The 19,019-nt window shown below is 44.6% G+C and overlaps 3 protein-coding genes and 1 long non-coding RNA gene across 4 annotated transcripts; 2 read left to right on the top strand and 2 right to left on the bottom strand.

Moving 5' to 3' along the window:
* Window positions 1-610: 610 nt before the first annotated feature.
* On the bottom strand, window positions 611-1,291 carry LOC120454003. Its single transcript, XR_005616582.1, has 2 exons — window positions 974-1,291; window positions 611-914 (listed from the first exon to the last, which is right to left on the bottom strand). It is a non-coding gene; the product is annotated as an uncharacterized LOC120454003 (long non-coding RNA).
* Window positions 832-6,712, top strand: LOC120454002 (putative ATP-dependent RNA helicase SoYb). Its single transcript, XM_039638977.2, has 3 exons — window positions 832-956; window positions 2,063-4,400; window positions 4,491-6,712. Exons 2-3 carry the CDS (start codon window positions 2,067-2,069, stop codon window positions 6,594-6,596), a joined length of 4,440 nt encoding a protein of 1,479 aa, XP_039494911.2. The 5' UTR covers window positions 832-956; window positions 2,063-2,066; the 3' UTR covers window positions 6,597-6,712.
* A 176-nt stretch (window positions 6,713-6,888) lies between these two features.
* Window positions 6,889-7,808, top strand: LOC120458078. The gene has a single exon (XM_039645592.2). It carries the CDS (start codon window positions 6,923-6,925, stop codon window positions 7,373-7,375), a length of 453 nt encoding a protein of 150 aa, XP_039501526.1. The 5' UTR covers window positions 6,889-6,922; the 3' UTR covers window positions 7,376-7,808.
* A 59-nt stretch (window positions 7,809-7,867) lies between these two features.
* LOC120458077 (neurogenic protein big brain) lies at window positions 7,868-18,683 on the bottom strand. The gene is made up of 5 exons (XM_039645591.2): window positions 18,144-18,683; window positions 16,586-16,752; window positions 15,842-15,968; window positions 10,949-11,156; window positions 7,868-10,188 (listed from the first exon to the last, which is right to left on the bottom strand). Exons 1-5 carry the CDS (start codon window positions 18,338-18,340, stop codon window positions 8,788-8,790), a joined length of 2,100 nt encoding a protein of 699 aa, XP_039501525.2. The 5' UTR covers window positions 18,341-18,683; the 3' UTR covers window positions 7,868-8,787.
* Window positions 18,684-19,019: the final 336 nt, after the last annotated feature.

The following is a 19,019-nucleotide window of genomic DNA, read 5'->3' as shown; positions in this document are numbered from 1 at the left end:
TTGTGACTATTCCGATATTAGTTACAAGGCAGGAATAATATATTGAAATTTAAATACCCTGGAAATTAATTTGTTTTACTTCGTTACCATTTCGCTTTACAAATTTATTTATAAAAAAATTGTAGTAACAGAGCCTATACAGCATCTAACGAAACACAAAACAACTTTTAATTAATATACAATTTCATACGTATATAAAATATTAAGGCATGGTTAGTTAATTATACTATTTGGAATCCGGAGCTCAAAAAACCAAAAGGCGGAAAAGGACTTCCACTTAACCACAAGTCCAGTCCTTTTAGTCGCAAAATATTACCACACGTCCAACTCCAATTTTCTGTGATATTCAGCACTCAGCATCAGCCATATAATCCTCATAAATATGAAACAATCAAATAAAACGAGAATAAAAAGTAAATGCTGCAGGGGTTGCGGGGGGCGTGCGACAACCCTGCTCGTTGAAACTTTTTCGGGTGACCTGGCAAACAAAAGGGTGAAAAAGGGAAATTGTGGCCGTTAAAGGGGTAAAAAGTTGCTTTTGTGCTAGGAAAAGAAAGCGTAGTTTTGGGTTGAATCATTCCATTTTGTTTGGCAATTAGCAGGCGCGAAATGGGTGAGAAGGATTTATTGGGACCAGATTGCCATCAATTATAGGGGAAAAAACGTACATATGTTTCCCTAGTTTTGATCGCTTGTTCGCTAGACAAAAAAGGATTTAGGTACATTCATTTGTTTGTGTGTTTCAATTCGAATTGCGGGGAATATTGAATAAATTCTTTAATTCCATAGATTTATTCCGATTGAAGATGATATCGATCTCTTAAAACTTGGGACATCGATTAATTTGCAAGGAAATTTTCAGTTTCCAGCTTTTCTTCTTCTTAACTCTAGCGGTGCAATAAAAATGGTGGTTCCTTCAACATAAAATAGGAAATATTACATTTTTTCTTTCTCTGGTATGTATATAATATACTTATGTATGTGAACTATTTCTTCGTTTAGTTCTGTTCAGCCTCCCAGACGAAAGTGTCTTGAATCTCATGTTGCGTTTTTGTTTACGACTTTCCAATTGTGCTGACACTTTGAAATCAGGCGCTTCTCTGTTTACAAGTGGGTTTGTATGTATGCATGTGGGTATGTCGCTTGGAATTTTGTTTAAAAATTGGAAGTGTTTGCCCATTGGAATTCAGTTTGTTTTACACATTTCAAAAGTTGGAGCCTTGGATATTGAAATTTAATTATTTGACTACTAAACAATAACTATTTACAGATCTTTAAACCATTTCCTTGTGTTTTGTGAGTAGATAATTCCTAGTGATCCAATAAACACTCGCCAGCATTATCCTTAATTTGGGATGGATCGCGATACTTTTAGCAATGATCCAATTGCATCGAGAAATTCCCGAGTTCCCGCACATGTTACAGGAACTTAAATAATGTATAGCATTTATTTTAGATGGCTTAGAGAACATCTCGGGCAATTAAAGTGTTGATAAAACAACAACTTGCAGCACGCTCCACTGCCGATTGTGGAGCACCACTTGCCACACCACTGGTGGGTGTAGAGGAGGGGAAGGGCGCTGGGCGGAGGCACTGCAGCAGGATCTAGTGCAGCGCAAACAAACAGCAAATAGGCACAAGGACCTCCTTACTTGCGGCTTAGCCAGTTGCTTTGTTTACCCATTTGAAAACTGCAGATGCCGTCGCATTCGCCGCATTTGCTTTCGCTTTTGGCCAACTTAAATTAGCTAATTCACTCCACACTAAATCACAAACCGAATTCAAATTTAATCCTGTGGCCGGCTTCACAATTTTTGGCTCGCTTTGGGCAAAGTTCTCTGACGCGCAGAAATTTACACATGAGTGAGCGCAAAAGTTAGGCGGACTTTAAGAACAACTATGTTCATTTAAACCGACAAGTTTTGCTAGTTCAAATATTCATTTACCGAAAATATGTATCTGATTAAAGAAATAGTTTATTCATGAACAGCTTTTCCAACAGGTAGTGATAACATTTTAAAACCCATTTTTAAAATCAATTCTTATTTCTTTCCAAATAAAGGAAAATGGAACAACTGAATGCTGGCCAGGAAGAATCCATTTTGATAACTCTTTTTGTAAATCCCCATCAATTCAGCTATGTGAGATGCATAGATGTCGAGAACTCAGCCATGTTGGTCCGCCAAATAGAGCAGGATTTAGCGGATTACTGCACCAGTGAAAGGACGCAGCAGGTTTACGTGGAGAATGAGGGAGTTATTGTGCGCTACAAGCCCTGGCGTCCACACAAGCTCCTGAGGGGTGTGGTGCGCCGGCGGCAGGACGATGAGTACCTGGTTTGGATTCAGGATTACGGATTTAACCTATGTTGTTCTGTGCGGGATTTGTGGCCGCTGCCTGACCATTTGAGCCGCAGTTTATGCAACTTTAAAGAGGGTGGTGTGGCCTTGATTGCTCCCCATTGCGACAGTGGCTGGCCCCGATCCGCCATTAACGCTTTGGACAGGCAACTGGAGGCAGCTAATAAACTCACATTTCAAGTCATACATCGTGGCAAATCGAATAGGAATTTCGGCGTGCTTAAGTTCAGATCACCGTGCCAGATTGAGGATGCTGCAAACTTTCTGATAGCGCAGGACCAAGGACGCTACGATGACTCTTTGACCATGCTCGGCTCTGACGAGGATACAAGTTTTAGAACGGCCGAGATCAACGACATGTCGATCGAAGCACGACCACGTGTTAGAAGAATAATCCAACTAGTGGCTGGTAATCCATTCCTTCAAAAGCCCAACGTATTGTCCAAGAACGTACAGCCAATTGCTCAAGTTTCAACTCCAATTCCTTCAGCGATTCAGCAGCAGCAGTTAGATGCCCTGCTCCAGAGTCGCGACACCTATCTTATACCAAAGTCAGTGAAAGTCCTGAGCAAGGTTCAAAGTATCAACGAAAGTTCCGTGCAAACTGCTCTGGTTAACAGATCAAAACAAATGATCCAAGAAATGCCAGATAAAAACAAACTATTAGAAGTAAATGGAAAAATGGGATCTGATCATCTATCAGAATGTTTATCAAAACTGAAGCTTTCATCATCGACTGGATTAAGTAACCGACCGTGTTCATCTACAAGTTCAAACGCAGATGTGCGTAAATCGATGTCATTAACATTTGTGCCCACTTCCGTGATGTTAAATGCACCAAGAACTCATTTAACGCCTCCATCATCCGCACCTTTAAAAGAAAATGTTACCAACCAATCGGGAAATCGAGCAGTATCATTTTCAATGGATAAAATGGAACAGATATTTAATGACATGATGGGTAAAAAATCCTCCGATAGAGTTGTACAAAAAAGCCGAAACCAGATGCCAAATCCAAATGTTTCAACAACAAAAAGAGTTGTAAAAAAGATGGACGTATCTCGCTTAGAAAGCACGGGTGATAGAAAACCAAGTGCCTGTTTAAAACATCTAGTGCTGGCCCACAGTTCTGGGCCAGTGAAACCTGTAACTAGTTACAAAGAATTGTCCTTAGGCAACACTATCTCAAAGGCCATGGATGACTTGAACTTCAACACACCCCTGCCCACGCAAACTTACGCCTGGCCGCATCTCGTGAATCGCGGATCGCTGGTGCTGGTTAATCCCTCCGGAACGGGTCGCTCTTGGAGCTACCTTCCCGTTGTCTGCTCTGCCGTGTTGCGCTCCTTGGAAAATGTGACTTCAAACCTCGACGATCGGATGGCCCCGGGTCCTCTGGCCATACTGGTAGTGGATTCTGTAGAGAATGTTGAGAAGCTGACTTCACATTGCGATTTCCTAATGAGAGATTTCAAAACACAAAATCATAAGGTGCTCAATACACATGCTGGTTCCGTGATAGATGCGTACCTGATTCTACTTAATTCGTGCGGTGTTTTAGTGACAACGCTGGCGCACTTAAAGGACATATTGTTCCATGAATTACCACTGGTAGATTCGACTAGATTAGAGTTCCTAGTCTTCGATGACTATGATCGCATGCGACTGGAGAACCCGGAGCTTCTGGAAGAAGTGTTTCAGAAAGTTAATAGCATGGGTTGTCTGCCAATGCAGTTAGTCGTGGTAGCTCAACAATGGCATTCTGAGAGATTTCAGAAGCTCTTAAATCGTACAACGAAGCCACTGGCACTATTTGGTGACTTCTTAGAGGCCGCCCTATACGGGGGTCTCAAATTCAACGTCATTCTTCGCAGTTCCGCCTTAAAGGCAAGACAGCTTCTCGATGTCCTGGCAGCACAGAAAGGTCCCAGAAAGCGCACATTGATCTACTGCAAAAATCAGATGGAGCTGAAGGATCTACAAGTGATCTTGCTAGGAGCTGGACACCAATGTATAGACATTTCAAATTCACAAAATCTGGTGAGTTGTCCGTCATAAAAATGAATTTGTTGGTATAAGAACAGCTATTGGCTTAGATATTAATCTTTTAATTCGAACAAACTCTTTCAGGACCCTAATAAGTTGATGCTGGTCGACGATAGCCAGGTCCAGGAACAGTTGCAAGTGAGAAACATTCAGCTGCTTATCCACTTCAGTCTTCCGGAGTCGTGGTTAAGATTTTCCGCCAGATTTCACACAATGGCAGACCACATACGGAATTTATTTACAACACCCATAGAAAGAGTGCAACAGTTAATTACTTATATATTGCTAGACGAGAAGAACGCCAAGGAATGGCCTCGCACCATGAAGTTCTTGCAGGATCACGGATTGGCCACCAAGCAGTTGATGTCCCAATGCTCATCATTTAGTCAACAGCAGTTCGATGACGGTTCTCCCTACTGCCCATACAAACTAAGCAATGGTGATTGCAACCGCAACCAGTGCAACAAGCGACATCACTTCCTTAAAACTGATCTTCCGAAGATTGAAAATCCTCTTCTGCAACCGGGTACCCTAATTCGATGCAAGTTCCTTAAAGCCTATGACGCCGCTCATATGGCTGTTATACCCATGAAATACAAGTCCAAAGGATCGACCAGTTGGATGGATGTGCCTTATCCTTCACATCCATCGACGTTAGCCTTCAAGATGAGCTTCGGTGTGCCACGGAAGGTACAAGACCCATATAACATTAACGATGTGTGTTTTGTGCGACATCAGGAACTCCTGAGCCGGGTTAGGGTTGTGGACACTCCTGTCGGACGTCCGGTCACTGTTCAGTTGATGGATCATGGCACTGAGTTGGTGCAGGTCAAGGGGAGTCAGCTGTTGGAGTGTCCGGAGAAGTTTAGAAACCTGCCACAACTGGCCATGGATATACGTTTGTCGGGATTGGTTGGATCACGACAAGGAGGAAAGTGGTCAATGGACTCCATTCAATGGGTTCAGGAGCGGTTTGCTGCCATCAACGGAGAGATCATGCAGATAACAGTCGACTTTGGTGTTCTGGATGTGGCTTACGTCAAGGAAATTGCTCTGATAGAGGAGTGCCCAACAATGCTAACGAGTGTATACAAAACGTTTTTGCGCAAGGAACTGCATCGACAAGGATTCGCCAAAATTGACAACACAAACATCCGAGAGCTCCAAGCCATCTATGAACATTGTAAAAAAGAAATGGGAGAGTTTAAAGCCAACAAGAATAACATTGAATGTTGTGCTACCGACTTAGCTGATCGTAACAACAAACAAACTTCGCTGGAAGGAAATGAAGAAGATCTTGATCCGGTTAAGAAGACCTTATTTATAGCTTCACCCAACAGCAATGAAAAGTTGGAGGAAAGAAATGATGTCGAACTCCCGAATGAAAATAATTCTGCACTAGCAGATGTAGATGATCTAAGCAAATCCGTGGAGGTGGGAGAAGTCAGAAATGCTTTACCTATAGACAGTTCCACTGCATTAATTAACGCTCTGATTCACGAGCTAGACACTACAAGTCCGCAAAAGAAAAAGAATACACAGGAATTCCTACAAAACCTAGTGCATAGAGAAGAGAACCAGACAATTCCACACAAAATGTCCTCTGAAAAATCCGTAAAACAAGATAAAACATTAGTGGTTGGAACCCAAGATCCTCCAAAGGAACTCGTTTTACAGTCCCTAAACTGCGTCGCAAAATCTAGAGAATCAGTATATCCGATGGTCAAATGGCACCAGACACAAACCCATGTCGAACTTATAGTTGAACAGCAGGTGCTGGAGTATAAGCTTGTTCTAGAGAGAAATGCATTAAAATATTATGTGAATGGAACGACACCTCCTCAGAGATTCATCCTTAATCTGCTTGGAGAAGTGAGGATTGACTCGGTGAAGCAACACGGTTATTACCTTCATATCAAATTGACCAAGGTTGGTCTACTCTTCCACTGGCCAACTCTTCTCAACTCGCTGTATCTCCAAAAACATGCCCACTGGCTGATCTACGATACGGAGCGTTCTCAAGGACCTCAACCTCCATCATTGGGCTTGGTCCTTTGGGAAGGGTACCTGACGCACGAGAAAACGAAGAGTTACTCCGATCCTGAAAGAGATGAATTCGATTCCACACCAGAGGACTTCGAGCCAGGGGTGGAATATTGCGAAATGGACTCGACCTTATATGAAGATTAACAGCGTTGGGCTGCCATTTGCTTTAGTTTACTTTAAAAACTAAACTAGAATTTCCTTTAGAATTATACCTAATTTATTTAAAACAAATAAATAAAATAACAAAATTTTCAAACAAATTAAAATATTGTTCTTAATTTTAAATGAGATGACAATAACACAAAGAAATTTGTATGTATTAATTAATGAATTCCGTGGGTGATTTTTCGAAGTGTAGTAACAGCAGTAGCCAACACTGAAACTAGAGATCATAACACAACACTGGGCTGTTTTGCCCTCGGTGTTATCTTGATGTAGGTCATTTATTTTGTTTTTGTTTTGAACGAAGGATGTCCGCACGCAAGGAGAAACGAGACTTCCATTACTGGCAAAAACAGGCAGCCACCTTACCGGATTATGTGCCACCGAGGGAGCGGGAACATGATTTGCGGCAGCTGCAACATCGAGCCTCGATCCTGTGGTCGCCGCAGCTGCAGGATCAAGACGAAAAGGCTGTTTGCGAATACCTGGACTTTGCGGCTAGTCACTACAATATCGAGGAGGAGCAGGCGCTGTTCATCCTGCGACGTCACGGATTCGACCTGCCCCTAGCCAGCCGACGTCTGGAGAGGATTGAGACAGCTCGCGGATGTCGCTATCATCGTTGGAAGGCCCAGGATCTGATCCGACTTTCAAAGGCCTTCGAGCAATACGGCACCGACTTCACGAAGATCCGGAAGGAGCTACCCCACTTTCCTGTGTCCGAGGTTCGCCTGTATTTCTCTTTCATGTCCTCGGCCTAGAATCCAGAGGACCAACCACTCATTTCACTGATGATGAGTTGAGTTAGCCTTCGTGAAGTAATCTCACATGGACTGGCCCACCAAACAGGATCTTCCAAATGCATGTTGACTTGGATAGTGATACTATCCAAACTATTCCTTTGATCAACGTTAGATATTGATTGCAACTCAATCAACGTAGAATGCATTAAATGTTATTTGTATTTCTTCTAAGTAGTTACGTCTTAACAAGACGCCTAATATGTCTAGGTCATATTTAAGTAAGACTCTCAAATTCGCATACAACGATATGTATAGCTATTGAATAGTAGGATTCTCAGAATACAAATGTATTTCTATTGATAAGTAGAATGTGTCAAATCAAGTAATTAAGATGAAAACTGATGCCAGTTTAAAACATATGTATTAAAAAAGACTCAATTTTACAAAATGACTCCAGCCGCAAGCATGTATCCTTAGTTTCTTGGCAAAATAATATAAGAATGTAAACTCTTAGTTTGGATGAACTTGTCTTTATTTTGATACACAATATATTTGCATTATTCTCTTAGGCTCTAACAACTATTAGCAAACGGATTTATCACTAAGAAAATACAACTATTTTAATAAGTAAGCATATAAGTTGGTATCGACTTCCGAGCCTAAGGTCGTAAGATTTACAGGAATAGCTTAGATATGTCTAATATTAGGTCTATATGGACTATATACAAATTAAAATCGAAAAGTAAAAGAAAATCTTTGAGTGTCCTCGGAAAATAGGAAATGTTCATAAAAATATAAAATATGTTCATTGAAATATAACGTACAAAATGGTTTGAGTAAATGCAGGTAAATTCAGTCTAGTTGTGCATTTTAAAGAAACATAAATAACCGAATGATTTGCCAAAACAAATAAAAGTTGTAACATCATAAAATGAAGGAAGTGTCTTTTTGACAAAATCAAAATGTAACCATAATTGTTTGCAATTGGAAGAGTTGAACAAAACATTAGGAAAGTGGCTTAGTTAAGTGCACCTGGCTTTCAGTCTAGATCACCTATGCTCGCTCAGTCTAGCTTTCGGTGAATGGTAGTCATCTGCGTTTATGAGTTTCTTAAGCGTACATGATCTCTGCTTGATCGCATCGTTGTCTGCTGCTAGGTGTGAGTTCCTCGTCGCGTTGGCTCTGAATAATACAATGTGGCTATGCTGCGTCTATCTAAACTAGGACTATGCTAGGCTAAGGGGCTGAGACTTGCGTACATTTCCTTTGGATGCGATGCCCGAGTGCTACTACGACTACGACTACGACTAAAACAAACTGCTCTGCTTGGCTAGGCTGCAGCGGTGCAGGGTCATGGCGCCTCCGGGCTGGAGGGCGAGGGCGTGAATCCCTGGCGGCGGCGTGGTCACCGGACCCCATGACAGCCGCTTTCAGTTGGGCCTCAGCGGCAGCATTCCGTAATGTTGCTGCTGCTGTTGCATCATCATCTGTTGCTGCTGTTGCTGTTGCTGCTGCTGCTGTTGCTGCTGCTGCTGATGTTGTTGCTGTTGGGCTGTCACCGCTGATCCTTGAGAGGTTGTGTAGGTCACAGCGCACGCAGCCGGCTGGGATACCACAACTGGAGCACTTACCTTCCGCTCCGACTGGGTGCGAATGGGCTGCGGGTGGGCTGCATTCGGCTGTGGGGGCGGGGCATACATCAGCATGGGCGGTGGCGGAGGTGACGGCTCCACGCTGGGATGACGAGCTGGCGGCGTGACAGCCGAGCCATGATACGAGCCATAGGAGCTGTCATCCGACTGCGCCGACTGTCCGCGATTCCTTGGTCCCGTCACGCCGTACAGTTGCTGCGGGTCACGTCGGTCGTACTTGTGATTCCCGTCCATCGGCGTGGGATTCGTGCGAGTGCCGTAGACTGGCTGGAAACCCTGCGGCTGCTGCTGGGGGTCGGGCATCATCTGTGGAGGAGGCTGCATCTGTTGCTGCTGCACTCCCATGTTGGGCTGTTGCTGTTGCTGCTGCAGCTGCTGCTGTTGCTGTTGCTGCTGGATTGGCTGCTGCTGTCCACGCATGGAGCCCCTCATGCCGTAGATGCTCTCGCTGCGCTGCTGCATCTGATTCTGGACATTTTGGTTCTGCAAATGGGAGGACTGAGGAGCGGGCGCCACCTGTTGCTGCTGCTGCTGTTGTTGCTGTTGCTGCTGCTGCTGCTGCTGGGTGCGCATGGGATAAAGACTCTGGGCGGGCACCAGAGGACCTGGACGCGGCACAATGTCCCGATTGATGGCCGTGTTGCTCTTGGCGTACACAGACTGCGAGCGGTTCAGGTTGCTCCTGGTCAGAGTGGGCGAGCGGCAGTACAGTGAGCGGGTTCCACCGTACAGTGGCTCCTGCTGCTGATCGTACTTTGAGGAGAGCGGTGGAGCAGTGTACAGATTCTGGCAGTAGTTACCCTGGCCAGCAGGGGCCACCACTCCCTGAATTTGGCCCATATTGGCAGCTTGGTGCTGACCATTTCCGGGCGCCTGAGCTCCGCCATTGCCATTGGACTGACCACGCGGGTAGGTGCCCTGCGACTGCTGGTACTTGTTGGGCTTCTCCATGTCCATGTCGTAGTTCAGCTCGTCCTCCGAGTGGATCGAGCTGGAGTCGTTGTCGATGCTGCCCTTGGTGTGGCGCAGGTTGCGGTTGCGCGAGTTGAAGATGTACTCGTACACCAGGCCAGAGGCCATGCCGCCCACCAGTGGTCCGAACCAGTACACCCAGTGGCTGTCCCATTTGTTGAGCACAAACGAAGGACCCAGGGAGCGGGCCGGATTCAGGTATGGCATCTGCAAAGAGAAGAAGGCGGGAGAATCTGGTTAGATGTCTGCCAAGCAAGGAAAGTACTTTACGGTCAGCATAAGTCAGCCGTCAATGTCGTTTGTGTCATCCAAGGATACTTGTGAAAGAAGTTGGCAAACAAAGCGACGAGTAAACTGTTTAAACAATTTGAAGAGTTTAAGAAGTTCGCAGCAGTTTCTATGCAGTTTTTCGGTTGAAGGATTAAAAATAAGATAGCTTGATATAAATTATCCCTAACGAGTTCCGCGGAATTTAAGGGCATTAAGATAGCGCCTAAACGAGAGCTAAAACGCCGCGTTATCCGCGGTTTCTCTTAATCGTAATTCAATCCTGGGTCGATATACACTTGACTCTAATCGGTTCCCCTCGAGAACTTAACCATGTGATGCCATCATCTTCTTTGGATGCCGCCACCGTCTGCCCGTCCGTTATGCCAACAATGCGGCTCAGTCCAGGGAGTCCCTGTGCTAAATTAATTATCTCTTGCGGCTCAACCAACTTCCAGCATCCCGCGAATGTGGGATTGTCTCTACCTGAGTGTACCCAGTTCAGTTCATCCCAGTTCGTCCGTTGTCATGCTGCGATTTTGCACCATCAAAATGACAGCGTCACAGTCCGGCAGGTGCGTTTCAGTTGTTTGTTTTCGGCTCGTTTTCGGTTTTGGCGGGTTTTGGTTTTGGTTTGCTGATTTCTGAGCGTCGCATTCCTGGGTCGCCCTGGGTTTGGAGTTGGGGGAAGTCAACTTACCGACACAAAGCAGCAGGCGCTGTAGGCACATCCAATCGAGGCGGCCGAGTTGCCCATGAACTTCTTCATGGGATCCGTGGATACGAAATAGCACAGAACCACCAGAAAGGTGAGGATGAATTCCACACCGAATCTTTCCCAGGTGGCCACAGCAGCGCTATGTGAGATGGCGGCCTGCAGATTCCCCTGGTAACCAGGCACAGTAACGCTGTAAAGTGAAATAAAACGAAAGGATAAATAAGTACATCTTATGATTTTATAGCATTATACATATATATTATACATATACATATATTGTTTTAAACTCCAACAAAAACTGCACCAATATCTGAGTGCAAAGTTTTTTTTGGCTAAAAGCCGATGACAATTTGCTTAATTTATTATTTATCATCCTGACGACAGTTCGGCAATCAACCCTCCAATCCATCTGCACACCCCGCCAAAGTCAATTCCATTAATCTGCGCTCCCACGAACTGCCTCAACATCATTTAGCTTGTCAAAGTTTCAATTACCAAAGTTGTTGAGCACCTTTGGGCCAGATGAGTTTGAATCCTTGCGATTCAACAGCCGGATAATTTGTTTCCTGGTTGCAGATGCAAAGTTCTTCGAGAACTCCATATATTACTGCGCTCAAGAAGTTGATTGTTGTTACAGGAATCGCCGTGAGATAACATTTTGCAATGCGGAGGAGCAGCGTAGGTATTTTTATATAGACCATACCGCAAACCTTTGCCACTGCGAATCCGCCCACTTTGAAAATCCGGAAATAAGTGCTTTCGGAATGCACTTAAAAGTACTTGAGCAAATAGGAAATTGCTGCAAAATCCGGCTGCACTACGGGGTTGAGATGCGATGTGGTGGGCAATAGATACGCCATCTATGTGGGGCGGATTAGTGAGCATTGGGATGCCCTAATCCTCGACTGGCTTCCAAAATTCCTTGGCACAGCTGCTCCCGAGACTTGATTAAAATTTGATCGCTTCGAAAGACATTTTCGCAACGGTCGGACTTGAAAGCGACCCTTGCTTGCTCATAAATCCATAGAGTGCTAATTCAACAGGACACGAGTGGCCAACAGGCACTCATCCACTGGGATAAACAAACACTTAGTTGGGGGAGAAAGCAACTAAGTAGCCGGAAATGGCAGAATGTTGGGCGGCTTTCAGCAGCGCTTCCTGTGCAAATTGTTTGCGGAATAAAAAATGCCAAAAGAAACAAGTGGCAGCCGAACTGCAAACTTGAACTCAGAACCGGAATCGTTATCCTTATCCTCATTCCCAAGCGAAGGCGTCTCATAGCCCATTTTCTCGCACTGGTGGCCACCGCGTATCCGGCTGAAAGGCGAATTGCGGATTTCAGATTGCGAACTGCAAACTGTGAGCTGCGGATAGCCATGTGCCATTTGCAACGCTCTTGGTTTGGTTTGGTTTCGTTAGCTTTTCTGTCTTTTTTTGGCTTGTGGCTGGCTTTCTAGCTCATTGGGATGCCGGGGACCGGGAGTGGAGCACTTGAATTCCCGATGCAAGCGCCAAATGAAGTTATTTCTGCTTCGCACTTGATTAAAACTAAAGTAGACTAGAGACGTTTCATCCTTGAACTATTTTGTTTTTACAAAGCTCTTTTTTATGAAATTAAACAATAATCAACAACCCATCATCCTCATACTTATAAATTTATGCACCTATATCTTTCGTTTTGTATTTAGAAACAATGAGAATTGACCCCGCTTCCTGCAGTTCATCCAATATAAAAGTGCAGTTTTATGTACCATTTCAGGTGTTTTATGAATGCCGGCGACATAACTCTATAACTGGACCACCTGTGCAGCATTGCAATGGGTATGGGCTTGGGGATGGGAATGAGGACGAGGATGCGGGGGCCACCAAGTGCAGGCAACCGGAAACACTGGCAGGATGCTATTTCCCAGCCAAGTGCGATAAGCATGCCGGAGGAGTGGCAAATAAAGAAAAGGGGAACGGAATCCAACGGCGAACGGATTTAGTAATTGAATTGCCCATGTGACACGAATTGATTACGATTTCGTTTTCGATTTCTAAAAACCATCCCTTGCACGGCAGGAAGTGCATTTCCATGCTAGAAACAAATCGACGGACACACAGAAGAATAATGTTGCCTTGAGAAAAGAAATCTCATATTAATATCTTATTCAGATATTCATTTAGAATACGAATCAGTGATCTGCGCTTGAAATGAAGGTGCATATAAAGTCAATTCGTTGACCGTGATTAGTGCTTATTGATTTTCTCCCAGTGTAAGTCGAGATCTCTCTCTCTTCTTTTTGAGTTGTCCAGTTCGTTTCGATGCAGTTAGCTGCTTAAAATTTAAATTTGTTCGCTTCGAAATCCTGTTTTCCACTCCATTCGTGTATCCTCGGCAACAGTAATTTCTGTTTTGGGCAGCAGGTGTGCGCCGATCATTTTTCCAGCTGCTCCTCGAATGACCAACCAGATCGCAGCAGCGGACACGTGTTTGATTTCAAGTTTCCGCACCACGCATCCTGCGCAGGCGCAGCCTGGATTGCCTGGATTGCCTGGGCGGCCAGGAGAACCAGGAGAACCTGGACAAAGACGCATCCGAAAGGGAAATGTTAATTATGTTTTTCTGCTTTCTGGTTCCTTTTTCTTTGCTTTGCCGTCCGCTGCCTTTGGCGGCTTCTACCTGATTTTTATCTCTCGACATTTCCAAAGGCTACTCGCATTTTTGGAACGTGCTTGGCGTGCGTTCTTCGAACCACCAACCCAAAAGAAAAAATAAAGGCCATCATAATAATAATATGAATTGAGAACGGGAAGAAATCATTGAAATTCGAGGAGCAGCTAAAGACCATTCAAATATTCCTGAGCCGGATATCGATACTCAGGTTCGTGCCCCTGCCCCGCTCATTTCCCATTCCGAGTACCCGAATGTTTTTCAAACGCTCTTTGTTTTATGAAACACTCTTTCTTTTACGAAAGATAATGAAGTTCATACTGGGGTTTTATGTGCTTAGCTCGCTGGTACTTTTTTAGCTACTTTGCCACATGTGGCATATGCATCGCAATTAGGCTAAGTGCCAAGTGACATGTGACAACGGACCAGCGGAGCAGCCAGAAGGAGCAGCTGAAGTGCTGAAGTGCTCCTTGTGCGAGGTCCTTGGAGAGTGGATGCCTTTCCACTAGATTTCTAAAAATGTTGTTTATCACACATTGTTTGCAGCGAGCGAACAAATTGGTTTCCTGCTTAAGCCAGTATTCCAACCAAATCTCTAGAGGTTCTACCTCATCTTTAGCCAGAAATAAGCATGTTTTAATCTATATAAGCTATAAATCTTTTGCTAATCCCAACTAAAGTTGCGTATTATGTGTTTAACCCTTAATGGCCACAAAGCTTAACCAAATCACGAACAAATTAAGTTTAACACCCATCAAAAAATCACGACGATTTCGGAGAAATCGCCTGGCGCAGCTATAACCTACATATATGGGCCGAATCTAAACCAATTAATCAGCACACAGGCAGCTGGGGGAAGGAGCTCCGCGCTTTCCTGAGTCTCCGCTTTTTAGGGAAACATATGTTCCAACTAAAGCACTCGATGAACTCGTCGGACCCTAAGAAATCCATATCGGAGGAGTAGGAAGATGGAGAAAAAACCCGAACCTGATCGCAGTGGCAGCAGCTGAAACATGTTTCTCCACGTCCCTTTCTCTGCCTCCTGATTCTCCCGCACGGATCAGTTGGGATCTGTAGAAAGTAAAGATGCCAACGCACTCAAAAAGAGGCTTCTCCGAGGGTCGAAACAGATGTCGAGCAGACAATCGGGAAGAGGCATTAACATTAACATTGCTGCCAAAAGGAGTTCAACAAAAAACTGGAGCGACATTTGAAAAATGGTGCGCATGCGCAGATATACATGTATATATGTAAGTACATATATAGTATTTTTTCCCGTTTCCTTCGTCCTGCGATTTTCGGTTACAAAGGAAAACCGTGACAGGCAGACAGATTTTTGGCTAGCTGGTGTGCGTGTAGATCCTTGGGTCCTTGTAGGTCCTTTATCTAGGCATCACAAAGAAATTTCATTTTCGAAGCGGGAAATCACTGCGCAAACAACTGAGTGCAGGGGCAGATGTTTCTCCGGCAGATAGGGAATCCTAGCCTACCTGCGTCCTTTTTCCTGCAGGTGATTGTGCGTGTGTATGTCAGTGCGTGTATGTGTGTGTGTTCGTGCTAGGTTACCTGCACATTCCTTTTGTAGGATTTCCCATTTCTACGCATTTCACGCTTCCTGCCGAGAGTCCTTGTTGTACAGTCATCGCCCAAAAGTGCGTTTCATCTGTCTCTATCTGATTCATCCTAGTATCCCTCTGTCCTGTCACCCTGCGTCTGTCCAACAACCTTTTGCGCCTTGATTTACGACTAGGTCCTTTGGACAGCCTGTTGGATTTAATTTGAGACTCTTCAGCTTGCACTTGGGCAATTCCACAGGCAGATGCAGGATGTCCTTCGCATAATGCTGCCATTGCTGTGGTCAGGCGTGCAAATACACACAGTTTTAAATACACTGTTGCACACCGAGTATTTAAATTGAAATCCTTCCTGTTCAATTGGGTTTGCTGTGCTGTACTCAACAACATAATGCTTTTAATGCGGGGCTTTGATCTGCATAATAGATGGCCTCGATTACCAATGGCTTTACCCAATCATTTGCTTACATTTTTTATGAGAGGCCTTCCAAACGGAAAACTGTATTTAATACAGCTGCCGTAATCCCCATTTGTTGGGCAATATTTATTTATTAATTCGGTTTACTTGTTTCAAATCAATGCTGCCGTTGGCAAAGTGTGTGTACTTAATTCCAAAGAATATATGTATGTATAGGGTTTGAAACTTACCCATAGAGCAGAGCGGCTCCGGCGATTCCTCCGCCACATTGTGCGGTTATGTACATGGCAGCCCGGATCGGAGATATGGATCGCACTACGCAGAGAGCCAGGGTTACGGCGGGATTGATGTGGGCGCCTAGAAGGGGAAACATGGCTTTAGATACTGTATGTAATCTTTGGGGGCCACCCAAAGGGGAGCACCATTTAATATCACTTTGACACTTCTGCGGAAGGCATTGCCTACAGAAGGCCAGATAAAATCATAACTTAATGCACAACCAATTGGCTGTGAAAAGGGCGGGCAATTGCAAGTCACAAAATGGGGGAGTTGCAGGAAAATCAACAACACATGTTTTAAGATGCTTTTAAGGATGGGGTGGTTGCCCCCTTAGTCCGGATTTTTTTTACTTGTGAAGACATTTAATTGCCTTGAATGTCAACGCAAATGAACAAATACATAAATACCAGAATAAATGCAAGGGAATAAGGGAGCAGCAGAAGTGGAGAAACTTGGCCCCGGGGCGATAAGATTCCAAGGAGCTGGAGTAGGTGGAGCCGCGCCGAGTGCATTGCCTTCTCGAAAATATAGCAAACAAAGAAGGGGTTCGTGCTCTGGCTGTGGTCATGGGGCTCCTCCCTGTGGAAAACGGGAGTTTCCCACGCAATTCCAATGGGCACCCCGAAAAAACATTTGTCGCCCCGTTGCTGTTCTGTTGATGTTTTTGCGCTTGTTTATTGTCTCCTTCGACTTACCCGAGATGTGGAGGAAGCACTGCGTCAGTGTAGCCATCGCCAGCCCGGAGGCCAGAGCCGTGGCCAAAAGCACGGACGACACACTGGCCCCCACTCCGACGCCCGCGGCGGCACCGCAGACGATGAACACGTACATGAAGGAGGCCAGACACTCGCTGATGATGGATCTGGAATGGAGGAGGAGCCCGGGGTTAGCATGGTTCCGCAACTGGGTTTGGTTTGCATGTGGCTCCTCTGACTGCATGTGCAAATGGAGTGTGTACAGTACAGTGAGCATCGGTTACAGTAAACGGGGTTATATTGGGGCTTAAATAACATAAAGCTAAGCTAAAGGATTAGTTGCATAAAATATGAAGCAAGAAACTCAAAGATTCAACATTAAGTAGTTACAATATTCCAAAAGTTCCTTTCTAAGACTTTCTTTCAATCTAAGACTGTTTCGAGTTAGCTGGTTCTTACTGTACTGCAAAAATCAAGTTGCACACAAAGCTCTTTTTTGTTGCCCCCAAGTCGTGGAGTGACAATTAAGCAGGGGGCGGGTGGGAAGGCTGAGGAGCTGGAGGGATTGGAGGCATTGGGAGTGAGTTCTGGAGCGGATGGGGGAGCTCTAGGGGAAGCGCTCTGATGAGCAGCTGCAATGCCGCCGAATCCAGTTGATTCACATTATGCTAAAAACGCGAAGTCCGCTGCACGATAACGAAAGTGCAAACAAATCGAGGTCTTATGTATTTCCACAAAATCATAAATTCAGCTGTTTGGTTTGGCAGTTGCGCTGCCCTTTAATTGGAACTATGTAGCTCAACTTCTCCCCTCTGCCCATTAAGTTCAAGTTTTTCATTTTAATTGGTCAGTCGCAGGACTTGAAGCAAAGTGTCCCGCAGTTTAGCTGGAATTTACGCGTTCGACATGCCTCAAAAGCATTTGCTGCCACTGCTGCTGGCTAAGATTTAATTACTCCATCAGCTCGTGATGAAATGTTAGTCATTTGCCAGTTCCCCGAGCAAAAGGTCCTTGTATGGGGGGGGTCACAAAGTGCTAGAAACTTTGATCGTGTTTAGTTGGGCGATTATCTTGATGATGTGCGTCTGGATAACACTTGGATTTCAATTACTTAGAGTTCAGACAAAGCCAGTTGGCATCCAACAATTGCCATCTCAAGTTGAGCAAATTGAAAGCAAGTGCAGATAATGACTACGAAAACAAAAGGTTCTAAGATGGCTTACACTCGAAGAAAACTACCTAAAGTACTCTCTCTAATAACAAGTTATTGATCATATGCGACAGATGGCACTTTTCTAATATTATTCCTATTTAAACCTTTTAAAGTTGAAAACTGGAACATTCTTTATCTCTTTTTAATGCAACATATGTATTTAAAGGTTTCCATGTATTTATAGTTCAACGTTTTTATAAAATATACAATTCCCTCTTTAAATAGATAATATGTTTTGAAACTTTTCCCTGCTTGATTATCCCATCCCATCTTTAATTATAAAACCTATACTATACTAGTTTTTATATATTTCTTCATCCAAGGGCAAGGGTAGGAGTGACTTACCTCCAGAACTCCAGCGTGCGAATCTCGGCCTGCATGCTGCGCTTGGGAGCCTGCAGGGTGCTGGATAGCCGATTGTTGACCCCGTGGCCACCGCCGTGCGAGTCCTTGCGCATCGCCTCCAGGCGCTCGAAGAGCGTCACGATGTGGTAGTCTATGTTGTGCTCCAGGGGCACGGTGTGCAGACTTTCGTCGGCCATGTCGGACTCAAAGCGCGATTTGTTTGTGTCTACTAATTAAGTGGTCAAATTAAGCGACGAACTCGCGACAGAAGGCGGCGAATATAGCAAATCGGCTGGTTAGACTGGTTGGCTTCACTTAGACACACATTTCGCACACTGCAAATTGCACTCAATTTATGTCAATTGACGAGTTTTTGAACTTTCAACCGATGCGCGGCGCCCGATCCGTTGTGATTCGCCTTCTACTTCGACTTTGACTTCGACTTCGAGTTCGACTTCGAGTTCGAACCGCAAACACGTCCGTATTCAAGCGCGAGTGGTGAGCGAATAACCGAGCGAGTCACAGTCACAGTCAGGTTGCTTCTGCTCGTCCACATCCACGTCCACGACCCTCAGGAACAAGTTGAAGTTGCAACTCAACTCACCACCATCCCACCACCACCACCATCAGTCGGCGGCGGCAGCGAAGCAGCTGCCCACTCCACCGACGCAGTGGTGGATAAGCAACCCCTGCACTGAGAAATAAATAAGGTGCAAGTGTCACGCAATGCTCAATTCTATATACATATGTACATAATTACTTGTATATTTTTAGTTGTCTACTTTTAAAGAAAGTATATGTTATATATTATAAATACTATACATACTAATGTTACCATCAATATGATATATAAATGAAATATGAATAACTGTCAAA

Source organism: Drosophila santomea, chromosome 2L (genome assembly GCF_016746245.2).
Source record: "Drosophila santomea strain STO CAGO 1482 chromosome 2L, Prin_Dsan_1.1, whole genome shotgun sequence".
Classification (NCBI taxonomy): Eukaryota; Metazoa; Arthropoda; class Insecta; order Diptera; family Drosophilidae; genus Drosophila; species Drosophila santomea.
Note: the sequence above shows the minus strand (reverse complement) of the source record. Positions and strands in the feature narration are given on the sequence as shown.

Coding starts and splice junctions, on each gene's coding strand:
- LOC120454002 (XM_039638977.2), top strand. CDS start 2,067: ATGGAACAACTGAATGCTGGCCAGGAAGAATCCATTTTGATAACTCTT. Junction 4,401..4,490: donor TTTCAAATTCACAAAATCTG/GTGAGTTGTCCG, acceptor AAACTCTTTCAG/GACCCTAATAAGTTGATGCT.
- LOC120458078 (XM_039645592.2), top strand. CDS start 6,923: ATGTCCGCACGCAAGGAGAAACGAGACTTCCATTACTGGCAAAAACAG.
- LOC120458077 (XM_039645591.2), bottom strand. CDS start 18,340: ATGGCCGACGAAAGTCTGCACACCGTGCCCCTGGAGCACAACATAGAC. Junction 11,157..15,841: donor GGAGCCGCTCTGCTCTATGG/GTAAGTTTCAAA, acceptor TTCACTTTACAG/CGTTACTGTGCCTGGTTACC. Junction 10,189..10,948: donor GCGCCTGCTGCTTTGTGTCG/GTAAGTTGACTT, acceptor TTCTCTTTGCAG/ATGCCATACCTGAATCCGGC.